Source organism: Protopterus annectens, chromosome 2.part2 (assembly GCF_019279795.1).
Source record: "Protopterus annectens isolate FY-2018-M chromosome 2.part2, PAN1.0, whole genome shotgun sequence".
Lineage (NCBI taxonomy): Eukaryota > Metazoa > Chordata > Ceratodontiformes > Protopteridae > Protopterus > Protopterus annectens.
Window position 1 is genome coordinate 517,356,638 of NC_056730.1, and position 19,750 is coordinate 517,376,387.

General features: G+C 41.2%; 1 protein-coding gene across 1 annotated transcript in view; it reads right to left on the minus strand.

The window, feature by feature from the left end:
* DOK1 (docking protein 1) overlaps positions 1–19,750 on the minus strand; it is a 1,066,004-nt gene that overhangs the window by 175,750 nt on the left and 870,504 nt on the right. Inside the window, exon 4 of the mRNA XM_044063984.1 lies at positions 18,317–18,489. Coding sequence (XP_043919919.1) covers positions 18,317–18,489 — 173 coding nt within the window. The remainder of the gene's footprint in view (positions 1–18,316; positions 18,490–19,750) is intronic.

Here is a 19,750-nt window from a genome sequence, read left to right on the forward strand (position 1 = left end):
CAGTGGAAGACTTTACAGAAGCTACTAGGATGTATTCTGACTGATGCTGAGAACCAAAAACCAGCAAGGATGGGGAAGGAAGGATAATGCAAAACCACATGGAGCTAGAATGAATGGATGTGGGATCATGACTCACTGAGGTGAGGAAAGAGATAGAGCAACCTGGTGTGGTTGACCCGACTGTGGGGAGAGAGAATGATCCAGGAACTGGGTCAGATGCAGTCCTGCATCAAGAGGTGGCGATGCAGAGAGCGGTGAAAGGCTGCACCAGGGAGGCGAGGTGCAGCTTGGAGAGTCAAATTACAGAAAAGGAAAGGTGGCTTTCTGAATGAGAAACATGGAATCAAAACAAGGAGGGCCTGCATGAGAAGTGAAAGGAAAAAAGGGTGAACTTGTTTTGACTGGAGGGTTGGCCTGCATTAAAAAAGGTGAAGTCTGAAAGCACTTGCCTGGTAGGAAGAAAAGGTGGAAAAATCCATGACACTTCAAACTGTCTGATCCACTAAAGATTCCGCTAAGAGGCTCATGAGTTCCTAGAATGGATCTACTCAGCATGATTGCCCAGACCACTAACTTGCGGGGATGTGCATTGCTATTGTCCGGGGATGAGCCTGCAACCCATTAGACAAAGTGACAGAGCTTGCTGGACATGTTGTAGAGACTGACTGCCCATTGTCAAAGATGTACCCAGACCGCTGGAGTTGTCGCACCTACTACAATGCAGCTTGTTGATGTAAGTCGTTGAGGCTGGGTTGTTAAAAGGTAGCTGTGCTCCCCTCATGGCGGTGGCCGACTGGAGGACGGCGGGGTTACATCCGAGGTGGTTATTCCAGGGGTGAAATGCCCCACCCGATCAGACCTTCCTCGGCCCGCGGAAGCAGCAGAAAAGGGATAATGCCCCCCAGACTGATGTGTAGAAGAGATTAGAAAACAATTCACTCCGAAGAGGGAGATCACTGCGTGAAACCCTGGTGAAGTGAATATGAACTGTAGAAAAAGACCACTGTCAGAATAACATCCACTTCAGAAGGCGCGTAATGACATCACCTGTGAACAGAAGAACATGAGGTGAGCCCGTTCCACTGTCTGAGAGCAATACCGAATTTGGATACTTTAGAATCCTTTAACTCTTTGTTGATTTTGGAGAGAAGCATTCTTTGATCTGTTATTCTGGGAATAATAAGGTGATGTTTAATTCTAAAATTTTTGAGGTGATAGATTGTCTGAAGCACCCAAACTCCTGCCATTACATTGAGTGTTGCCTCTGGCCTGCACTACTGGTGATACTGATCTCCTGGAGCGGCCCCAATATTGCCCTGGTGGTGGCCCAGTGAAGGAGCCAACACCTGCAAGAGTGGCGAGACCACAAAGATAGTGGCTCTAACCTGGAGCCTGCTCCACTGAGGCCTGCTTGATAAAGCTGTCTGGGGGCTGAAGGAACTTTAGAGGGCAGGATGAGCTGTGGAAGTGCTCTGAATCCTAGCGGCCCGGAGCAACCTTCTGAGCCTGTGAATCTTTAGATCCGCTTAGGGCAGAATAGAAACCGCAGAATGGACTCTGGCGTCTGGAGTTCTCTTGCAATATGTTGTCTGAAGCCAGAAAGCAAGGTTCTAATCTAATTGTCAAAATCTGTTTGAGTTGCTTGTTCTGAAGCAGACGCCGGATCGCTCTTGTCCTTTTTGGGGTTCTCTTTCTCAATAGGCTTTCCCTTTTTGAAGAGCTTGAAACCGCCTTCTCCTCCTTCGGGAGCTTTGTGAGACCTCCTGTTCTCCTAAGGGATTGTTTGACGGGTGAGAAGAGATTTCTAGACCCTGAAACTGATGTTAAAGGATACCTTTGAAGGTCTGGGAGAGAAGGGAAGGGGAGATTAGCTGTACACATATCTTTTGAACTGCCTCCCCATGGCACTGGGTAGAGAAGGGAAGGGGGCTACTGAAAGTGAATGCCCTTTCAGGACTCCTACCCCTCAGGCCCTACTGGCTTCTGTTCCTCAATGCCTCCCTAGGGCTTTGCCCTTGCTCTACCCCCTTCCTGCCTGGTAAACTGCTGCCCCAGGTCCTCTGCCTCTGGGAGTAGGGCGTGCGATGCCCTCAGGGTGTCTGCCTGAGGGCTGCGGACAGACCATGGAGGTCCAGACTGACCCCGCTTGTCATATGGTCTAGAACCTGCCCTCCTGCGACTGGTGGTATACAGAGGACCTTTTAGGTCCAGGACGGCGCAAAGGGTCAGGTATCCTTCACAGCGCACCTCCAAAGGTCCTCCCCCTAAAAGCCGCCCAACGATCCAGGCTTAGACGCAGGGGATATTAAGCCGCCTGCGGCTCCAGGCTTGGCCCATCGGCCCCTCCTGGATATCGCAGCCCTGCGGAGACTTGGAGGGCCGCATAGGATTCGAGCTGTGAGAGGCATTGGATTGAGAGCGCATGGAGCAGTTGGGGCTAGAGATTCACATCTTTTCTTGAGCCCCAATCTTTTAAGGATCCTGTGAAGTTCACAAGGTGTCCGAGAATAACTCTATAAAGCCTGGCTAAGGAAAGCCCAAAGTCCTGATGAGAAGCATGGCAAAAGGCCACTGAAAAGGTCCGAAAAGATGGAAACAGATCCCAACTAGTCCATGGTCCCAGAGGATGGACAGCAGCATGAGGAGGACTGACAGAGATCCGGTGGCCATAGAACCATACAGTCCGTGAGAGGGCCCAGCACCCACAGAGATTCCTCCGTAGGGAGCCGTGAAACTATTGAGCCATGGTCAGCCACTACCTGCATAAGTGGGAGAGTGAGGCAGGGGCTCAGGCGAGGTGGAGGGGGCACCACCTGTGCCTTGAAGAAGTCTGCCCACCCAGGAGGTGGAGGAGAGGGGATCAAAAAGCCTCCAGATGCCGACTCATCCTGAAAGGGGATCAATGGATGGCCACATCCCTCTGTTTGAGGAGCTCAAACCTCCTCCTCAAGGAGGAGCTGTATCAGGAGAGGAAGGACTCAGGGGAGTCTGGATCTAAGTTCTTACACGCCCTTAGACTCAGGGTTCGTGGAAGATGTTTCCAGAAACCGGTGAAGAGGGAGGGATCCCTGCAGGGAAAAACTCCTCTTCTGGAGAGGAGTGCCTTCCCAGGAGAAACCTGGATGCGAAGAGGGGCCAGGCAGGGAAGAAGAGGCTGAGCAGAGGACTGGCACCAAGAGCAGAGGCAGAGGAGGGATGGGGGATGCACCAAGGCCCCTCCTCCAGGGGACCCTCCCGACCCTCATCCTAGGGCTCAGGAGACTGAAGTTCGAATATCCCGTTCGAAGGAGGGAGGGCCTCGTCCACTGAGAGGGAAGAGCCTCGATTCTGTGCCGGAAGGAGCGCAGCGGGCCGAGCCGGAGGAGGAGGCGGGGAGTGAGCGGGGATCCGATGCCAGCCGCCCTGCCCGGGTCCGACTCAGGGCCGCCTCCAAACCTTCAGGAAAAGGTCTCAGGAGAGGGGGCGGAGATGAGGAGCGGCTCAGCCCAGTCGTTCGCCCGCGAAGAAGCTGGAGAACTCTGTGGGGAGTCGGAGGAGGAAGTTCAAGGGAGTGGGAGGATAGCGAAGTCTGCCAGGGCAATCTGAGCATCTGCTTGAGTGCCCACCTGCGCTAAACACCTTACCACCCTCCTTAAATCATGGTCAGACCGGCTGGAATCTCTCGAGAATCGAGACAAGAGACTCCCCCTCTCTCGAAGAATGACCGGAGAGAGGACGGATCCGAGAAAGGGAGCGGGGATCGATTCTCGAGACGGAGGGAGCCGCTTTTCCAGATGGAGTAAGGCTTCTCAGATAGAGCGAAGATACGGCTCTGGAGCTGCGATAAGGGCTACGGCCGATTGGCCGTTGGGTGTGACAACCGAGGCGGAGTGTGCTCAGCAGGAAAGAGGAACCCCGGCCGCCGATCGAAGATCGGGCCCGCGGAGGCGCCCGGGAGACTCCGGGAGGCGAGCCTGGAGCGGGAGGACCGGGAGCTGTAGCCCCTGACCCCTGGGAGGCTTACCCTTGCTTACCGGCTGAGTTTTGGTGATGAACCTTCCGGCCTTAAGCGCAGGAGGGATGGGCTAGCTTGTTTCCCCGGACCCTAAGCTGCAGGAGGCGCACACAGTGGACCAGAGTCAGGCAGAAAGTAACCTGCCCAGGCATAGGGAACAAGTGTGTGACGTCTCTGACAGACACATTTTCTGACAGCACGAGTCACACTCTTTACCCCTAGACCTTTTTTAGAGACATACTAGTCATAAAAAAAAACACAAACACACACACACAGACACACACACACCAAAACAAACACACCAACATAAAACACAACACACACACAGAGATAGAGGTTAAGGAGAAAGGCTAGGAGGAAAAATTTTAAAAAAAAAAAAATTTAAAAAATTTTTTTAAAGGGAAGAAAAAGGGAATAAAGTGACTAAACACTAAAAAAAAAGGGAAGGAAAGGAAAAAGGGAACTATGACTAACTGAAACTACTTGAACGCTCCACTTACCTCAGCTGGCAAAAGGGAGACCAAAAGCGCGGCAAGCGAGATCTGTTCCGCCCCTGCACTTGCATATGGGGATATAAGTCAGCTGGTAAGCTGGAAAAAGAGTTCTAAAGTAAGCCGAGTCTGAGCCGCAGATCGGCCCTCGCGAACCAGCAGCACAAAGAATGGAGAGATTGACAACTTAACATCAACATTTTCAGAAATTCCCTCCTGGCATTGGAAAACCTACATCACATATGCACCACTGTGACCTTATTCAGAACATGAAATGGCTCACAGTGGCTGACTACAAAATTGTTCAGCTTTAACCCTATACATATATATATATATATATATATATATATATATATATATATATATATATATATATATATATATATATTTTTTCATAGCGTTCTTGCATTTTACAATGCTATTGCATTCAGTTCACTTTTATGACTACCTTTTATTACATTTTGTTAATGCTGTATTTTGTTAATGGTAAATGAGCTCAATCTGTGGTTGAAAGCAGTCTGAGCACTGGACCACTTATCTTGTTAACAAACACTGAATACATACTGCAGTGACAACTACTAGCCATTACCTCCTACACAGCAGCAGATACTTCTTTCTTTAGCCCGGTAATTATACTGGAAAGGGCCTTCATGCTGACTCTTTCCTCCACACCTACTGACTCTACTGTGTTCCTTTCTGAAACCACATTCAGTAATGGCTCCTCTGTATCTTAGTGATCATTGTTGAGGCTGAAATCCTTTACTCAGAGGGATGTGGGCTTTGGCCTGTTCCTCTATGTCTTTTAGGTGCCTGCAAACTTTGTAACCAAACAGGAGAAGTCTTGAAAATGCAAAGACAATGAAAGCTGCCATTGCATCCTCTGAAAAATCCATTAGATTGAGCCAAGCATTACAATGCTTGCTTCTGAATCAGTGGCCAAACCCTCAGCTTTGTTGTAAATGACATAAACCATGTAAAATCAGGTTTGTGGAGGGAGCGGCCTGGACCCTGAGCTTTTCTTTGTGTAGCCCATCTGGTGACTGCACCACCACATGGATCCATTTAATCAGTGACCTCATGCTGGAAATCAACAATGTGGGTTAAAACAGTTCAACATTCTCAGGGATAGGATACAGGACATGAACACCTCACTATCAAGCCTGTCTGTTGTCTGGACTCCGTGTTCTATAGGTGAGCAGTGGAGCTCTACAGTGTAACAGCCATCTTAAGGGCTATTGCTGAAACAATGGTTCTGTCTTAGGGGTGTCTTACAAGACTGTTCAGACCCTAGAAAGGAAGAAAATATTGTCCGACTCCCTATGACTGGGGATACTGTGTTTGGGCTGTCCCAACACTGGCTTTATCCTTCAGGATATCCACCAAGGACAAGAATTACAAAGGAGAACTGTGGGGTGTAACAGTACTTCTGTTGCATCCTTTTCTGGGGTGAACAGCTAAGGTTAGTGAGTCACCCTCATTTCTCTGGCATTAGTTAAAGACGCTCTTAAACCTTGGCATATCAGAGAGCGATCCAGGAGAAGCTGTGTGTTTTTCATAATCTATGTCAGTAACAAGTGACTTCAAGGGGAATTACTGTATGTGACTTATGCAAGATCTTATTTGGCCTTGTCATATAGAATTTGGATAACTGATATGATAAAGAAGGTCTTTACATAGCATTCTGAGTCAGTGAAGTCTGGCAAAAGCTTCAGAGAGATACATGTGGCATGGCGATTCAGCATATCTACTGAGCAACTTGTAAGCTGACTGGGCCTGCAGAAGCTTTGGTGTCAGTAAGGTTTGCTTTGTGGATGTGGGCAAATGGTGAGCTAGCACCAGCTGCAGTGATAGCAACTGTGATGGCATCAGCTCTGACCAGGACTGCAATGGTATGTACTGGGTTGTCAGCAGAAGAGGCCAAGTCTGTAAAGGCTGGCAGTGGAATGAGAACTTGTGTATACGGCACCAAATATTAACTGCGTCAAAATCAGTGCCTGTGCACAACACTGACTACTGTGTAAGAGCAGGAATCTGCATCAGGTTCAAGTGGTGAACAAAAGGTGATCTGGATTATAACACAGTTGCCAGAATTTAATGCAATTCATGCCCCATATCTTTATTTTATGTACTTCTCTCCCAGATCAGAAAACACAACAGGCACCCAAATGCTCAGTCTCTAAACATCTTGCAATTGGGCTCCTTACACAATGCCTAAATTGCAGGATATTCACTGAAGACTTCCTTTTAACTGTGACCAATGAGTCTATGAGCGAAGTAGACATTTACTTAAACTACTGGTGAAGCTCTATACATGCAAAATAATCAGTCAATATCCTTCTACCTCCAGCAGAATATAAATGGAGGTACTTGCCTGTTCAACCACCCCCCGAGTCCCCTAATCCTTCTGGATATGTATCTCCAGTCCTCACACCACAGAGTCAACAGGCAGTAGACACCCAGAAGTAAGTTAATGACTTTGCTGCTAAATCCATCCTTAAAAATCAAAGCAGAACATACTGGAAAAGTCCTCACAGTTGACGAGTTTATGATTACATGCACTAAAATTGTAGTAAAACTGGATAGAGAGGGGAGAGTGAGTTGTAGTATCCTGCCTCCCTGAAGCAAAGATTAGGGAAATCACTGTGGCCATTATGAAAAGCCAAGGTTCTCATAACTTTGACCTTGCAATGGTACATGGTGGAATAAAAAGTAATAGACGCTCCTCTCTTCCCATGATACAGAAAGAAATGTCTGACTCTGACGGTGCCTTTATTCATACTGGGAATTCCTCAGCAGTTAGTGATATTCTATTTTTACTGAGAATGGTACCTACATATATGGAATAAGACTGCTGTTTCAACAAGTGGCTTAGATCACAGTGTCAGTCCAAGGGGATTTGACACCTGTCTGCTTAGGATAAATTTGTGGGTCTCAGACCTACTTAGCATGGGATGGGCTACACAAAAAACAAAGAAAAAAAGGTTTAGGGTAATAGAGTCTTCTTCTTTCAAATGCCATTGTAGGTAGTACCAGATTAATGGGTAGCCCAAGCTAATGCATACCAACACAGTATTGTGTTACTGTTACCTTCAGGATTTTCTAGAGTACTGCTTTCTACATGCTTCAGATCCTGGATCCTTCATATGGTGTGACAGTTTGCTGAAATGCAGCTGGTCATCCTCCTTGGACTTACCCATATTCATTTGTTAACACTTTACCCCCAACCCAGCCCTAATTTACTATTTTCTCTTAGTTCAGAAAGGTTTTCGAAAGAAAAAGAGAATACACTTGGGGCTGAAACTGGCCAGGACAGTTGTCCATTGTTCATTTTTTATAAGGATGCATAAAAGTCTGAACTCTTTAAATATACAGTTTGAAATTCTTTGACACAATCTCTTCATGTACATAAAATACAGGACGACTTAAATAAATGCAAACTAGAATGGTTGTAAAGCATGTAAATCAATCACAAAAGACAAAAAAAAAGCAAAACAAAATGCACCAAGGACCAATCAAAATGCCATTAATAAACATGGCATTTTGGCTTGGTCCTTGGCATGTTTTGTTTTGCTTTTAAGTAAATGCAAAATTAACTAGTTACTCAATGCTATAAATAAAAGAAAAAAAAAAACCATGAAACACTGATGAAAAAATCCTATATTAAAAATAAGTATTATTTTGTTTCATCTAATATAGTGTGTGCAAGAGCTCATGGCACTTTGTGTTAAATCAAAAAGTTTTGACTGTTCTTGATGCTGTTTTCAACATTAAGAAATTGGTAATGCTGAATTTAAAATTTAAACTTTGAACTCTATTTTTAATCTGTGTTGCCACTAGATTTTCCAGGTTCCTATTACCTGATCGAACGTTTAGGTTAGCGAATACCTAAATGTCGATCTGGTAATAGCAAAAGCAAAAAACTGCAAATGCCCATTTTAATGCAGGGAAAGAATTCCCTTGGGTGTTATGCAACTTTTGCCCCTTTCCCCATTGTAGAGCAATCTCGGAGTTGGTATATTTAGTTAGGGGGGTGTGGGGCTCCCCCACTTCATTTTGATTTAAATTTTTTTTTTGTGGCCAAGGGAATTCATTCCCTACATTAAATTGGCATTCGCTGTTTTAATGTTTTGATATTACCAGTTCGTTTAGGTATTCGCTAACCTAAACATTTGATCGGGTAATATAGATACAGTTTTCCAGATTAAACAGCAAAGGCTTAGTATCCCCAAATTTAATATTCTCTTAAATGTGTTAAGCTCGGTATCCCCACCTCTAATATTCTCTTAAATTTGTTAAGCTCGGTATCCCCACTTCCAATATATACATTTGTTAAATAACTATAAACACTAGCTACTTTCAGTTTAATATGTCTTAGTTTTTCCCAAATAAAAACAGTCATCTGTGCACTCACAGATAACTACACCAAAATTATCATATAGCATGTGCAGAAATGTAAAAACTGCATAGTCTTTCAGATATTGGGGATAAGAATGCATGTGCACTGATCATGCATCAATAAACACTAAGATAAAATGCAAGGTACTGAAGTAACAATAAGAGCTTTCCTTTATAAGTCACAGTAAACACAATAATTATTACATTTGTAATATTTTGTAAACAATTTACAATATCTCAGCAACCATTCAAGTTTCACAAATACTGTCAGTAGCTTTTTATTCATCTTGCTGAGAGCTTTCATATGATGTAAAGGAGTTCTGATTGTGTTACTTGGTTGTTGAGATATTTAGAAAAATGTGAAAATTATATCTATATAAATTAAGATCATAAAAGCAACAGTTAATATGTATTTACCTGCACTAGAGAGAGGTAAAATATTAATGCAGTTGAGTTTGCCATCATGTAAGCTATAAGATGAAAGGTTTTAAAACCTTGTACACAGCATGGTTTTGGAATTGTTGATGCAAATACGATCAAGCAAGATTTGATGCCTAGAAGCGTCAGTAGGAGTTAGCTGCAGCTGCACCCGGAGGCGTCACTCAGATGTAATGAGTTAAGAGGGGCTGACAAGGGTTAAAGTATTATGAATAAAGGGAATTTCACACAACAAAAAGAGCAAATGCAGAATGCTAAAGAGAAAATAAGGTAGTATCTGGATAATATGCACAAGTTTATAGAGATAGAATAGGCTAAGCAGCCTGCTGAGTCTTTCAGATAGTTAACAACCAAGTTCAGGAACAATTTCTTCCCACAGGAGATTAGGTTGTCAATCAAACTATTATGGTGCAATAGAAATTATGAGATGTTCGCTCATAGTTATCTGTTTACAATGTCAATCAAGTGCAATATTTATCTGCTATCTGTTCTAACATAGCAGAAAATAAGTATGCAATAAATAAGTGTGCAATAAACAATCACTCAGCTGCTTAAAACTGTACAAATAATTTACAGTACTACGTAGTAAAATAATAGTCTAACTTAAAGTTAATGTTATGTACATTGCATAAACTTTATGTAATTTGTACGTGTGTAATTGTCATCTCAATACTGAACCTAATGCACGCAATTTTGTTTAGGTTACCCTTATGGAGTCTAAACAACAATATTGTTCACTTTGACTTTGACTAATTGTGCAGTTGGGAGTGGTATTATTGATGAGCTGCCAATCTATCTTAATATCACCAAGTATTATGGTTTCTAGGTGTATGTTATGAGACACCCAACATAGGAGATATTTAGCTGTACTGGTATTATCTCCTGGAGGTACATATAGTGTTACATATGCTTTTATCAGTACTAATTTTTAGTACCAAGATGAGAAGTTCTGCTCTGTTAAATCCTAGGATGTTTTGAAGATGTGGAGTTATGTCTACAGTATTTTTGTAAATCATAGCAGCACCTAATACTGCTAAGGTGGTCGATTAGTGTGAGCTGATATTTGTTTATCCTTGTGGTTGGGACATACTGGAAACTTAACTGGCCTAATTGAAAGTCCTTTTTTTTGTGGGATTGTGGGTGGACAGGGGGGTTACCTTTGAGTAAGGATATAACAGTTTATATAAAATGGGAATTGAATTGGCAAGTGAAGCTGTTGTTTGTTGTACGTGAGGGTGTGTTGGACTGGTCGGCATGAAGAAGTTTATTAATGGAGGACCAAACGTAATTTAGATTCCTCTTTTATTTGCAATGGACCAGTTGGCAGTAGGATTGCCATTCTAACTTAATCTTGTGTTTAGTAAATTTTCTAAGGTGTCTGAAATTTTGACAGGTACCTTATGTTTTGTTCTGAAGCCATTTTATCCATGCTTTCTCTCTTACAGCCATGAGTTGTTTTGTTTCTTTAGTTAACCACAAGGCTGCGTTTTATTTAACTCATGAAGTGGTGCATGATGATTCAGTATATTAAGAAATCATGTGCTGCAATTAGACATTTCATCGTCAAGTGGTAGAGTCTTTACAGATAATTGGTTGTAGTGCCTTAGGCTGCTGTTGAAAGCTTCTTTGTTGAGTTTAGTGAGACTGTGTACTTGTTCACACATTACGTCTTTTTTTTTTTTTTTTATTTAGCTGTCTTAATGGTGCAGTGGTTAGCTTTGTCGCCTCACAGCAAGAGGTTCTCCCATTCGATTCTTGGCTGGACCGCCTTCTGTGTGGAGTCTGCATGTCCTCCCTGTGGTTGAGTGATGTTTAAAGACATGCAGGTAGGTGCGTGCATGAATGGGTGTGCCTTCTTTGAAGGCTGGGCATCAGGCTGGCAACTCGTACCAGTAAAAATCAACTGCCAATCATTAGTGGACCGGAGTTCCGCTGTGGTGACCCCTAACTGGGAAACGCCAAAAGACATTACTTTTTTTTATTTAGTTGTCTTAATACAAATGTGGGGAGATGGTTACTGATTATTATTAGTTAATCATCCAAAACAGCTTACATTAAGTGGATTGGAGGTAAGAAACCAGTCATGTAAGGACTATTTGTAGTTTTGAATTTTGTAGTTGTATTGCTAAGTTAGATGACGTTATAGACATTCATTTTTAACACTTCCCTTGTCCAAGCAAAAGTGCCCAAATGCTTCAAAAATACAAACATAATATCACTGCTGAAGAAAGCAACTCTCTCAGGCCTAAAAGATTACAGACCAGTAGCCCTCATGTCCACTGCCATGAAAGGTTTTGAAAGACTGGTCAAAAAACACCTATCAGCAAAACTGCCTGCTGCACTCGACCCACTACAGTTTGTATATTATGCCAATTGCGCCACGGCAGATGCTATCTTGATTGCACTACATCTCGTAATGGCATATCCGCTGTTTATTGACTTTAGTTCAGCATTCAACACAGTTATCCCACAACAGCTAATTGAATAACTTGTCCATGTAGGTATCAGTAACCACATGTGCAAATGGATACTGTAAGTTTTGATCGAAAGACTACAAAAAGTAAGTGTGGGCATGAATTCCTCAAGAAACATCACAATTAACACAAGAATACCCCGAAGATGTGTGAGTCCACTATTGTTTACCATCCTAACTCACGACTGTATAGGTAGAATTAATACCAATCACATCATCAAGTTTGCAGATGACACCATAGTCATGGGCCTCATCAGTAATGAAGAAGAAAGAGCATACAGAAAAGAAGTGAATCTACTGATTGGTGTGCTAGGCTCAGCCTTGATCTCAAAGTCACCAAAACCAAGGAGATCATAATAGACTTCAGGAGAACCCATTCAGCTCAATCTCCAATCACGATTAATGGCGTGAGCGTGGAAATAGTAAGTAGCACAAAATACCTGGGAGTCCACATTGCGGAGGACTTATCTTGCTCACTAAACACTAGTCACATTGTCAAGAAAGCCCACCAATGCCTGCGTTTTCTGCGGAAGTTAAGGAAAGTTAATCTACCACCTACCATCCTTATCACCTTCTACAGGGGTGCCATAGAAAGAATCCTAATGAGCAACTTCACGGTGTGGAACGGGGGCTGTTCAGTTGCAGAGCATAAAACCCTACAGAGGGTGGTGAAGGTCGCTGAGAGAATAACAGGCTCCAACATCTCAGTGATACATGGTCTTTGTAATGACGTGCTGCTACAACATGGCCATGATAATAGCCAGTGATCCTACATACACTGCCTACGGGTCTGTTTACAAGCTTGTCATGATACCGCAGCATGGGCAGTAAAACAACAGGTTCAGAAACAGTTTCTTCCCACAGGAGATTAGGTTCTTGAACTTTGGAAGCAATCTCAGGAATGTTAGTCATTGACAAGGTCTTGTGTCGATCAAACTATTATGGTGCAAAAGAAATTATGAGATGCTCGCTCATATTTATCTATTTACAATGTCAATCAGGTGCAATATTTTTCTGCTAGCTATTTCAACATAGCAGAAAATAAGGGGTCTATATTAGAACATTGAATGTTCTAAATAGCTAACGCTCACATGAGCAAAAATGCAGGATCTCGAAAATGTTATTGTGGGGGGCTGCGCCCACACCCCCCCAACTAAATATATATTCCAACTCTGAGATTGCACTACAGTGAGGAAAGGGCAAATATTTCGATCTTCACTTTACTGTGATAAAAAAAAACTTCGAGGTCCTTCATTTTCACTCATGTGAGAGTTCGCTATTTAGAACATTCAATATTCTAATATAGACCCGAAAATAAGTATGCAATAAATAAATGTGCAATAATCAATCACTCAGCTGCTGAAAACTGTACACATAATAATTTATAGTACTATGTAGTAAAATAATAGTCTAACAAAGTTAATGTTATGTACGTTGCATGGGCTTGAGTCTAATGCATGCAATTTCGTTTAGGTTACCCTTGTGGAGTCTAAACAACAATATTGTTCACTTTGACTTTGACTCATTGTGCAGTTAGGAGTGGTATTATTGATGCGCTGCCAGTCTATCTTAATATCACCAAGTATTATGGCTTCAAGGTTTATGTTATGACACACCCAGCATACGAGATATTTAGCTGGTATTATCGCCTGAAGGTACATACAGTGTTACATGTGCTTTTATCAGTATTAATTTTTAGTACCAAAGGATGTTTTGAAGATGTGGGGTTATGTCTACAGTGTTTTTGTAAATCATAGCACCCCCATTTATCCTGTCCTGTCTGTGAATACTGCAGCCTGGTGGGGTAATTTGCTCATCATTTATTTCTGGCTTTAGCCAAGCTTCAGTAGTGACAAGTATGTCAAAGTTATATCAGGCTTTACAAGAGTGCACATCTTAACTTGTTACAGATGCTCCTAAAATTCTTGTTTAGTAGCAGCAAGCATTACTATAGATGTAGGGAAGAAATAGCTTAGGTATGTCACAGTGGGGGGGGGGGGGGGGTAACAGAGAACTGCAGTTAGGGTGGATATCTCCTAATGCCATAAAAAGAATTTTGAAGGAGGACTAAATTAAGATGATGATTGTAGAAGGCAGATAGAATATTAAATGTGGATTATGTCACAGGGAAGTGAAACATGGAGATATCATAAAAAAGGGAGAGAAGAGAAACAAAACAGAAGGACTAGGGAGGACTGAAATGGGATAATCCTAAATTTGAGATATCTAGAAGTTTGTGGACACTGATTCAAGGGATGAATTAAATGGATGAATGTTGCTCAAGTTTTACACTTTCTAATAGTAGTGCAATAGGAGAGAAAGGAAGTGTATGATGAATTTATCCCCTAAATGGGATTTCTTGATCTTTTGGTATAAAATGAGGTTTTTGAAATGGGCATTAAACTGAGGAGTTTTTGGTTGAGGAAAAGAAGGTTACAGAGCCAGTTTGGAAGACGAGGCACAGATCATCTTGCAGGTTTATATGTCCACAGGTTGTTACTATGCATGCGGTTAATGAGATGAATGAGAAGTCTAGCCCTAGTTCCCAAATTCCCAAGAGCAGTGTTTGGTTAAGTGACTTACTTAGTCACACAACATGCAAATGGAGGTTGACAGAATCAAACCCAGGACTACAGGAAGCAGCATGTTACCTGCTCACAGTCAATCCTTGATTCTCACTACCAGAATCAACAGGCAACTATGGCAGGACCCAAATCTACAATCTTCTGGCACAAAGTCAGAAGTCTGTATTTCCCTGAGAACAAGGATGGGGTTTTTAGTCTACTTGAATAAACAGTTCTTTAAACTTTTGACTACTTAGTAATAAAATGTTGGGGCCTTTCCAGATGGGAGAGTTGTTCAGTGCTATACATGTAAAATAAAGTTGTATTTTATGATGGGGTGAATTAGGGCAGAGTGAGATTAGAACAAATGTTTTCATAGATATCCAAGACACGAACCCCCGGACTTCTGTAATTCCTGCATCAAGGGCAAACTTGTTGAGCCATATTAAAGAAGTGCCTTATAACTGAAATGTTTCTGTATTGCTTTAATAAACTGTACTTAAATCCAGGAGTTTTTTTTTTTTCTATTCATTAATGCTATTGTGTTTGGCACATTGGGTGGTAGCCTGGTTTAGTAGTTCGAATGTACTTGCATATATAAAATCACTATAATTTGTTCTCTATATGCCTGCAGTAAAGATCACACAAGTGTTTATTTTTCAGTCTGCTCACCAGAAATTATTTAAGGAAATGGCAGTTATAAATTCCTACAATCTTACCAATTTTTCTGAGTGAAAGAATATCCATCATTTCATTCCTGACCTCAAGTGTGGAATTCAGAAGACTGGATTGTAAAGACCATCATCCAGAGCATTACCCGCAAAACAGCAAAATTCAGAACTTTTTAAATTAAAAAAAAATGTATGCTACATAAAAACAAACTACAAATGGGTTGTGAACTATACTAGAACTTGAGTCATAACTCTTGAGGATATATGCTCTTAGCTGGACATCCGGAGTAAACAGTCACCGTGACTAAAAATCAGATAAACTCACAGCTAACTGGGAGTCATTGTTATAACAGCAAACCAGTTATCTGAACTTAGGCCATGCACTCTAATGACGCCAAATGAAAATATTTAAGAAAGGATATTAATACCAGATGCATTTGAGAGTCTGGTGATTTTGTAACTCATTCATACACAACTGCAAGTATATCTGCCAAATGGCAGAACAAGCATGTTCAATGGTCACCGAAATCTGGCACCAAAGGAAAGACATGTTAACAACTTTTATTTTTAATTACACTCATATGTACATAAACATGGAAAAATGCATTTACTAATTCAGTAATTAATGGAATTGCCTTTGATTCAGGTGGGCTTTTGAGAGCTATACACACTCATTAAAACACTGAATAATTCAACTTTGTTATTTATTTATTTTATTTATCTTTTGTTGACTAACTGCGGTGATGGTGCTGCAGTAGCGTTGTCGCCTTACAGTTAGATGTTGCCCGTTCGATTCTCAGTTAGAGCGTCTTCTGTGTGGCGACATGTGTGAATGGGCGTTCCTTCATTGAAGGTTGTGCGTTAGGCCCGGCAAGCCAGCACGTAAAAATCTAGTGCCAATCACTAGCGGACCGGAGTTCCGCTGTGGTGACCCCTAACCAGGAAAAGCTGAAAGACACAAACAAATTTATCTTTTGTTGACTGAGTTAGCCCCTCTACTCCAGTGGCCTCTTTAAAGGGGAAACCTGAGGTGGTATTTATACCACTAGGCGAAACTTGGCCAGGGCATCACATTACTTTATGCTTTTCGATAGGTGCCATGGAATCTTTTACATCCATTTGAGCTACCACCAACTCAACTAGAAGAGCCCTCAGTTTAACATCTCATACAAAGGATGGCACATTCAGCAGTGCAGCCTCCATGCTGCTCTGCAGTGCCAGTAAATTGAAAATTAATCAGATCATCTGGTGTGGTAATAAAACCCACAGACTTCTGATTTTCCAGCACCAAAGGTGAGTGTGCTATCTGTTGAGCCACTGGCATTGACTTCAGTGGGATGAACGAACAAACACAGAAAAAGCTACATCTTTAACAGGAAGCAGCTGACTCCAATGTGAAACCTGGGATCCGAGTTAAAGAAATCCTGCATACCAACATTGGATAGTATATTCACTCTAGCTGCTTCACTTTTTTCATAATTTTTAGGACTACACTGGTTGTATGGATTCAGTGTTATAGTATGACCCGATGAACTTCCATTAAACCAAATCTGCATATTCCAAAATAATTTTTGCACCCATTTAGATTTATAGGAAAGGGGCTGCAATGAATACTGGTACAGTTGCGGATAACAAGCATACTGCTTTCTTGAATTTAAAAATTGCTTCATGAAAACAGTTAACTGACATGCAAAGTATTTACAGGCAGGCAAACAGCTGAGCCTAAGCGTTAACCATTTCTCATGAGGAGCAGCACAGACTTGTGAGCTTGAGATATCCCTGTTATGTCAAGCCATTCAAAAGGTCAGGAGATGCATTACACATACTTCTTTTGAAAACTGATAAAGGTTAAAAATTCAAAGTTTCTTCAGCTCTTCCCTCTATGTTGTAATGGAGAGTATTAACATTGTTCTTTGGCCTCCATATTGCTACACTGAATCTAACACTGAATATTATTAATGTTTACACACACACATATATATATATATATATATATATATATATATATATATATATATATATATCTTCTTCTCTTTCGGCTGTTCTCGTTAGGGGTCGCCACAGCAGATCATCTGTTTCTACTTCTTCCTGTCCTCTGCATCTTGCTCTGTCACACTAACCACCTTCATGTCCTCTCTCACCACATCCATAAACCTTATCTTAGGCCTTCCTCTTTTCCTCTTACCTGGCAGCTCCATCCTTAGCATCCTTTTCCCAATATACCCAGCATCCCTCCTCAGCATATGTCCAAACCAACGCAATCTCGCCTTTTGACTCCATAGTGTCCAACCTGAGCTGACCCTCTAATATACTGATTCCTAATCCTGTCCATCCTTGTCACACCCAGTGCAAATCTTAACATCTTTAACTCTGACACTTCCAGCTCTAACTCATGCCTTTTTGTCAATGCCACCATCTCCAACCCATACAACATAGCTGGTCTCACTACCCTCTTGTAGCTCTTCCCTTTCACTCTTACTGGTACCAGTCTGTCACAAATCATTCTTAACACTCTTCTCCACCCATTCCACCCTGCCTGTACTCTCTTCTTCACCTCTCTTACACACACATATATATATATATATATATATATATATATATATATCTGTGTGTGTGTGTGTGTGTGTGTGTGTGTATATATATACATACACATTATATATATATATATATATATATATATATATATATATATATATATAAAATGATATACTAATACATACTATAATTATATGTCATACTAATTTTATATATGTATATTTATATATTATATATTCATTATATTGGTCTTAATTTGGAGAATCTTAAATAGCACCGCCAAAGAAAAAAAATTATTATGCGTGATACAGTGTTATACATATACAAACTGTAATTTTGGCCAAAAGCTTAGTTCTGCATACTGTAAAGGCTCTCATAAGTACTTATCAGAACTCAGTCCAATTAGTTTTGCTTAAGAATAAATCTTAAGCTTATTCAGACATCAGAAAAAATTTAGTAACACGGCTGGTTATGCAGTTAAATCATTACTATTATTATGGTTTGGGGGGGGGCAATGGTTAGAGAACTGGCAATCAGTGAAGTACTACTTCTTAAGTTGATTCTGACTTCAGACAACATAAAGACTCCTAATTCCCTACCACACAGTAACAAATTATTTGAAAGCATGACTTAATTTGAACACATTTTTTCCCCATCTTGTTAAGTCTACAACTCCATCAGCTTTTCCCAAAGAAAATCATGTTATAAAAAAGACAACAGCTTTCACAGAACAGGAGTGGTTAATTCACATGTACCTTGTCTCGACCATATCGTCGAAGCAGTTTGTAGGGCCAAGTGAACAGGACTTGCTTGTTTCGTGGATCCTTAAGAATAAGGCTCTCTTTGTCAGCCCTGAGGAAGTAGGACCCTTGAAGATTGCATCTTTCTGCTGCTTCAGTCTTCTGAACCGTTACCCAAAATTCATTTACTGTATTAAAACAAAACAACTGGGTGAGGAAAAATGAGGTGGCTTTTTACAGATATTTCTTTTACACAGTGCATCAGCACATTTATAAGTGTGTAAGGACATTAATTACTACATGATGAGAAATCTGGGCAAAAATATGTTCAGTCAGTCTTCTGCTTTCTCAAGTCTTAGTAGTAAAACCTGCACACTACAAATGTGTATACATCAACAGGTAGGATTCCTCAAATATTCTTTATCCAGGAGTCTTGAAATGCATACAGTAATGGTACAGCTCATCTATTGGACACAGAGTCGAGCTTTTCCCTATATATATATATATATATATATATATATATATTACAAATGCAGGTGTTACAAAAGGTTAATTTTATCCCACACTTTCCCAAGAAGATACCCTTATGTCACTTCTATGGACTTCTGAATCTCTGCAATAACTTCTGCCTTCAATATCTCCTCTGCAAAACTGGTTCAGCTATCCACTATTTTTTCAGTGTCTTTTTTTTTGTATTTTACCAAATTCTGTTCCTTGTAACTATTAAATCCACCCTCGTACAACTTTACTTGTAGGCTTTTTATTTTACAATATGCAAAACAAGGCAGCATTTAAAGTATAAAGAAACACATGCATCACTAGGCCAACAATGTAACCCTTTTGTTAAATATGTTTTGTTTTTAAAACAAAGAAAGGTAATCCATTTAAGTTTAAGTAGAATGCAAACTTCATTATACATCGGATTGGCAGGCTGGTTTAAAACTCTTTTCAGTCACTGAAAAGCATTGCATCCACTTATTAATCTTTTTTTTTTAATTAACCACAATAAGCTGCTCAAGTTCATTCAATGACAAAGGCAGAATGAAAGACTATAAAATAAAAACAGCAAAGGGCAGACTGTAGTAGATCATTTATTTATTTATCATTTGTTTACCAAGAAAGTACAACAAAACTTCATAGCAGTGAAATTAATATGATTAAAAAAGTTTACAACTGCTTCACATGAACATGGCTTAGCAAAGTCAGTTGCTGCTGACTAGAGATCCCCAGCATGTCTGAATCCTCCATTCTCTCTGGGGCCATCATATATGGGTTAAAAGCCGGTCAAGGCAAAGAATGCAACAGCTGAGGTTTGATGAAGGTTCTGCTGACCCAGAGGCAGATGACGGGAGTGACTCTCTGACCCGTCAAGGAAGACTACTTTTAAAGATCAATTGACACAGTGAGAATTAAGCCATTACATCTAGCATGGAGGATCCTCTTGATGAG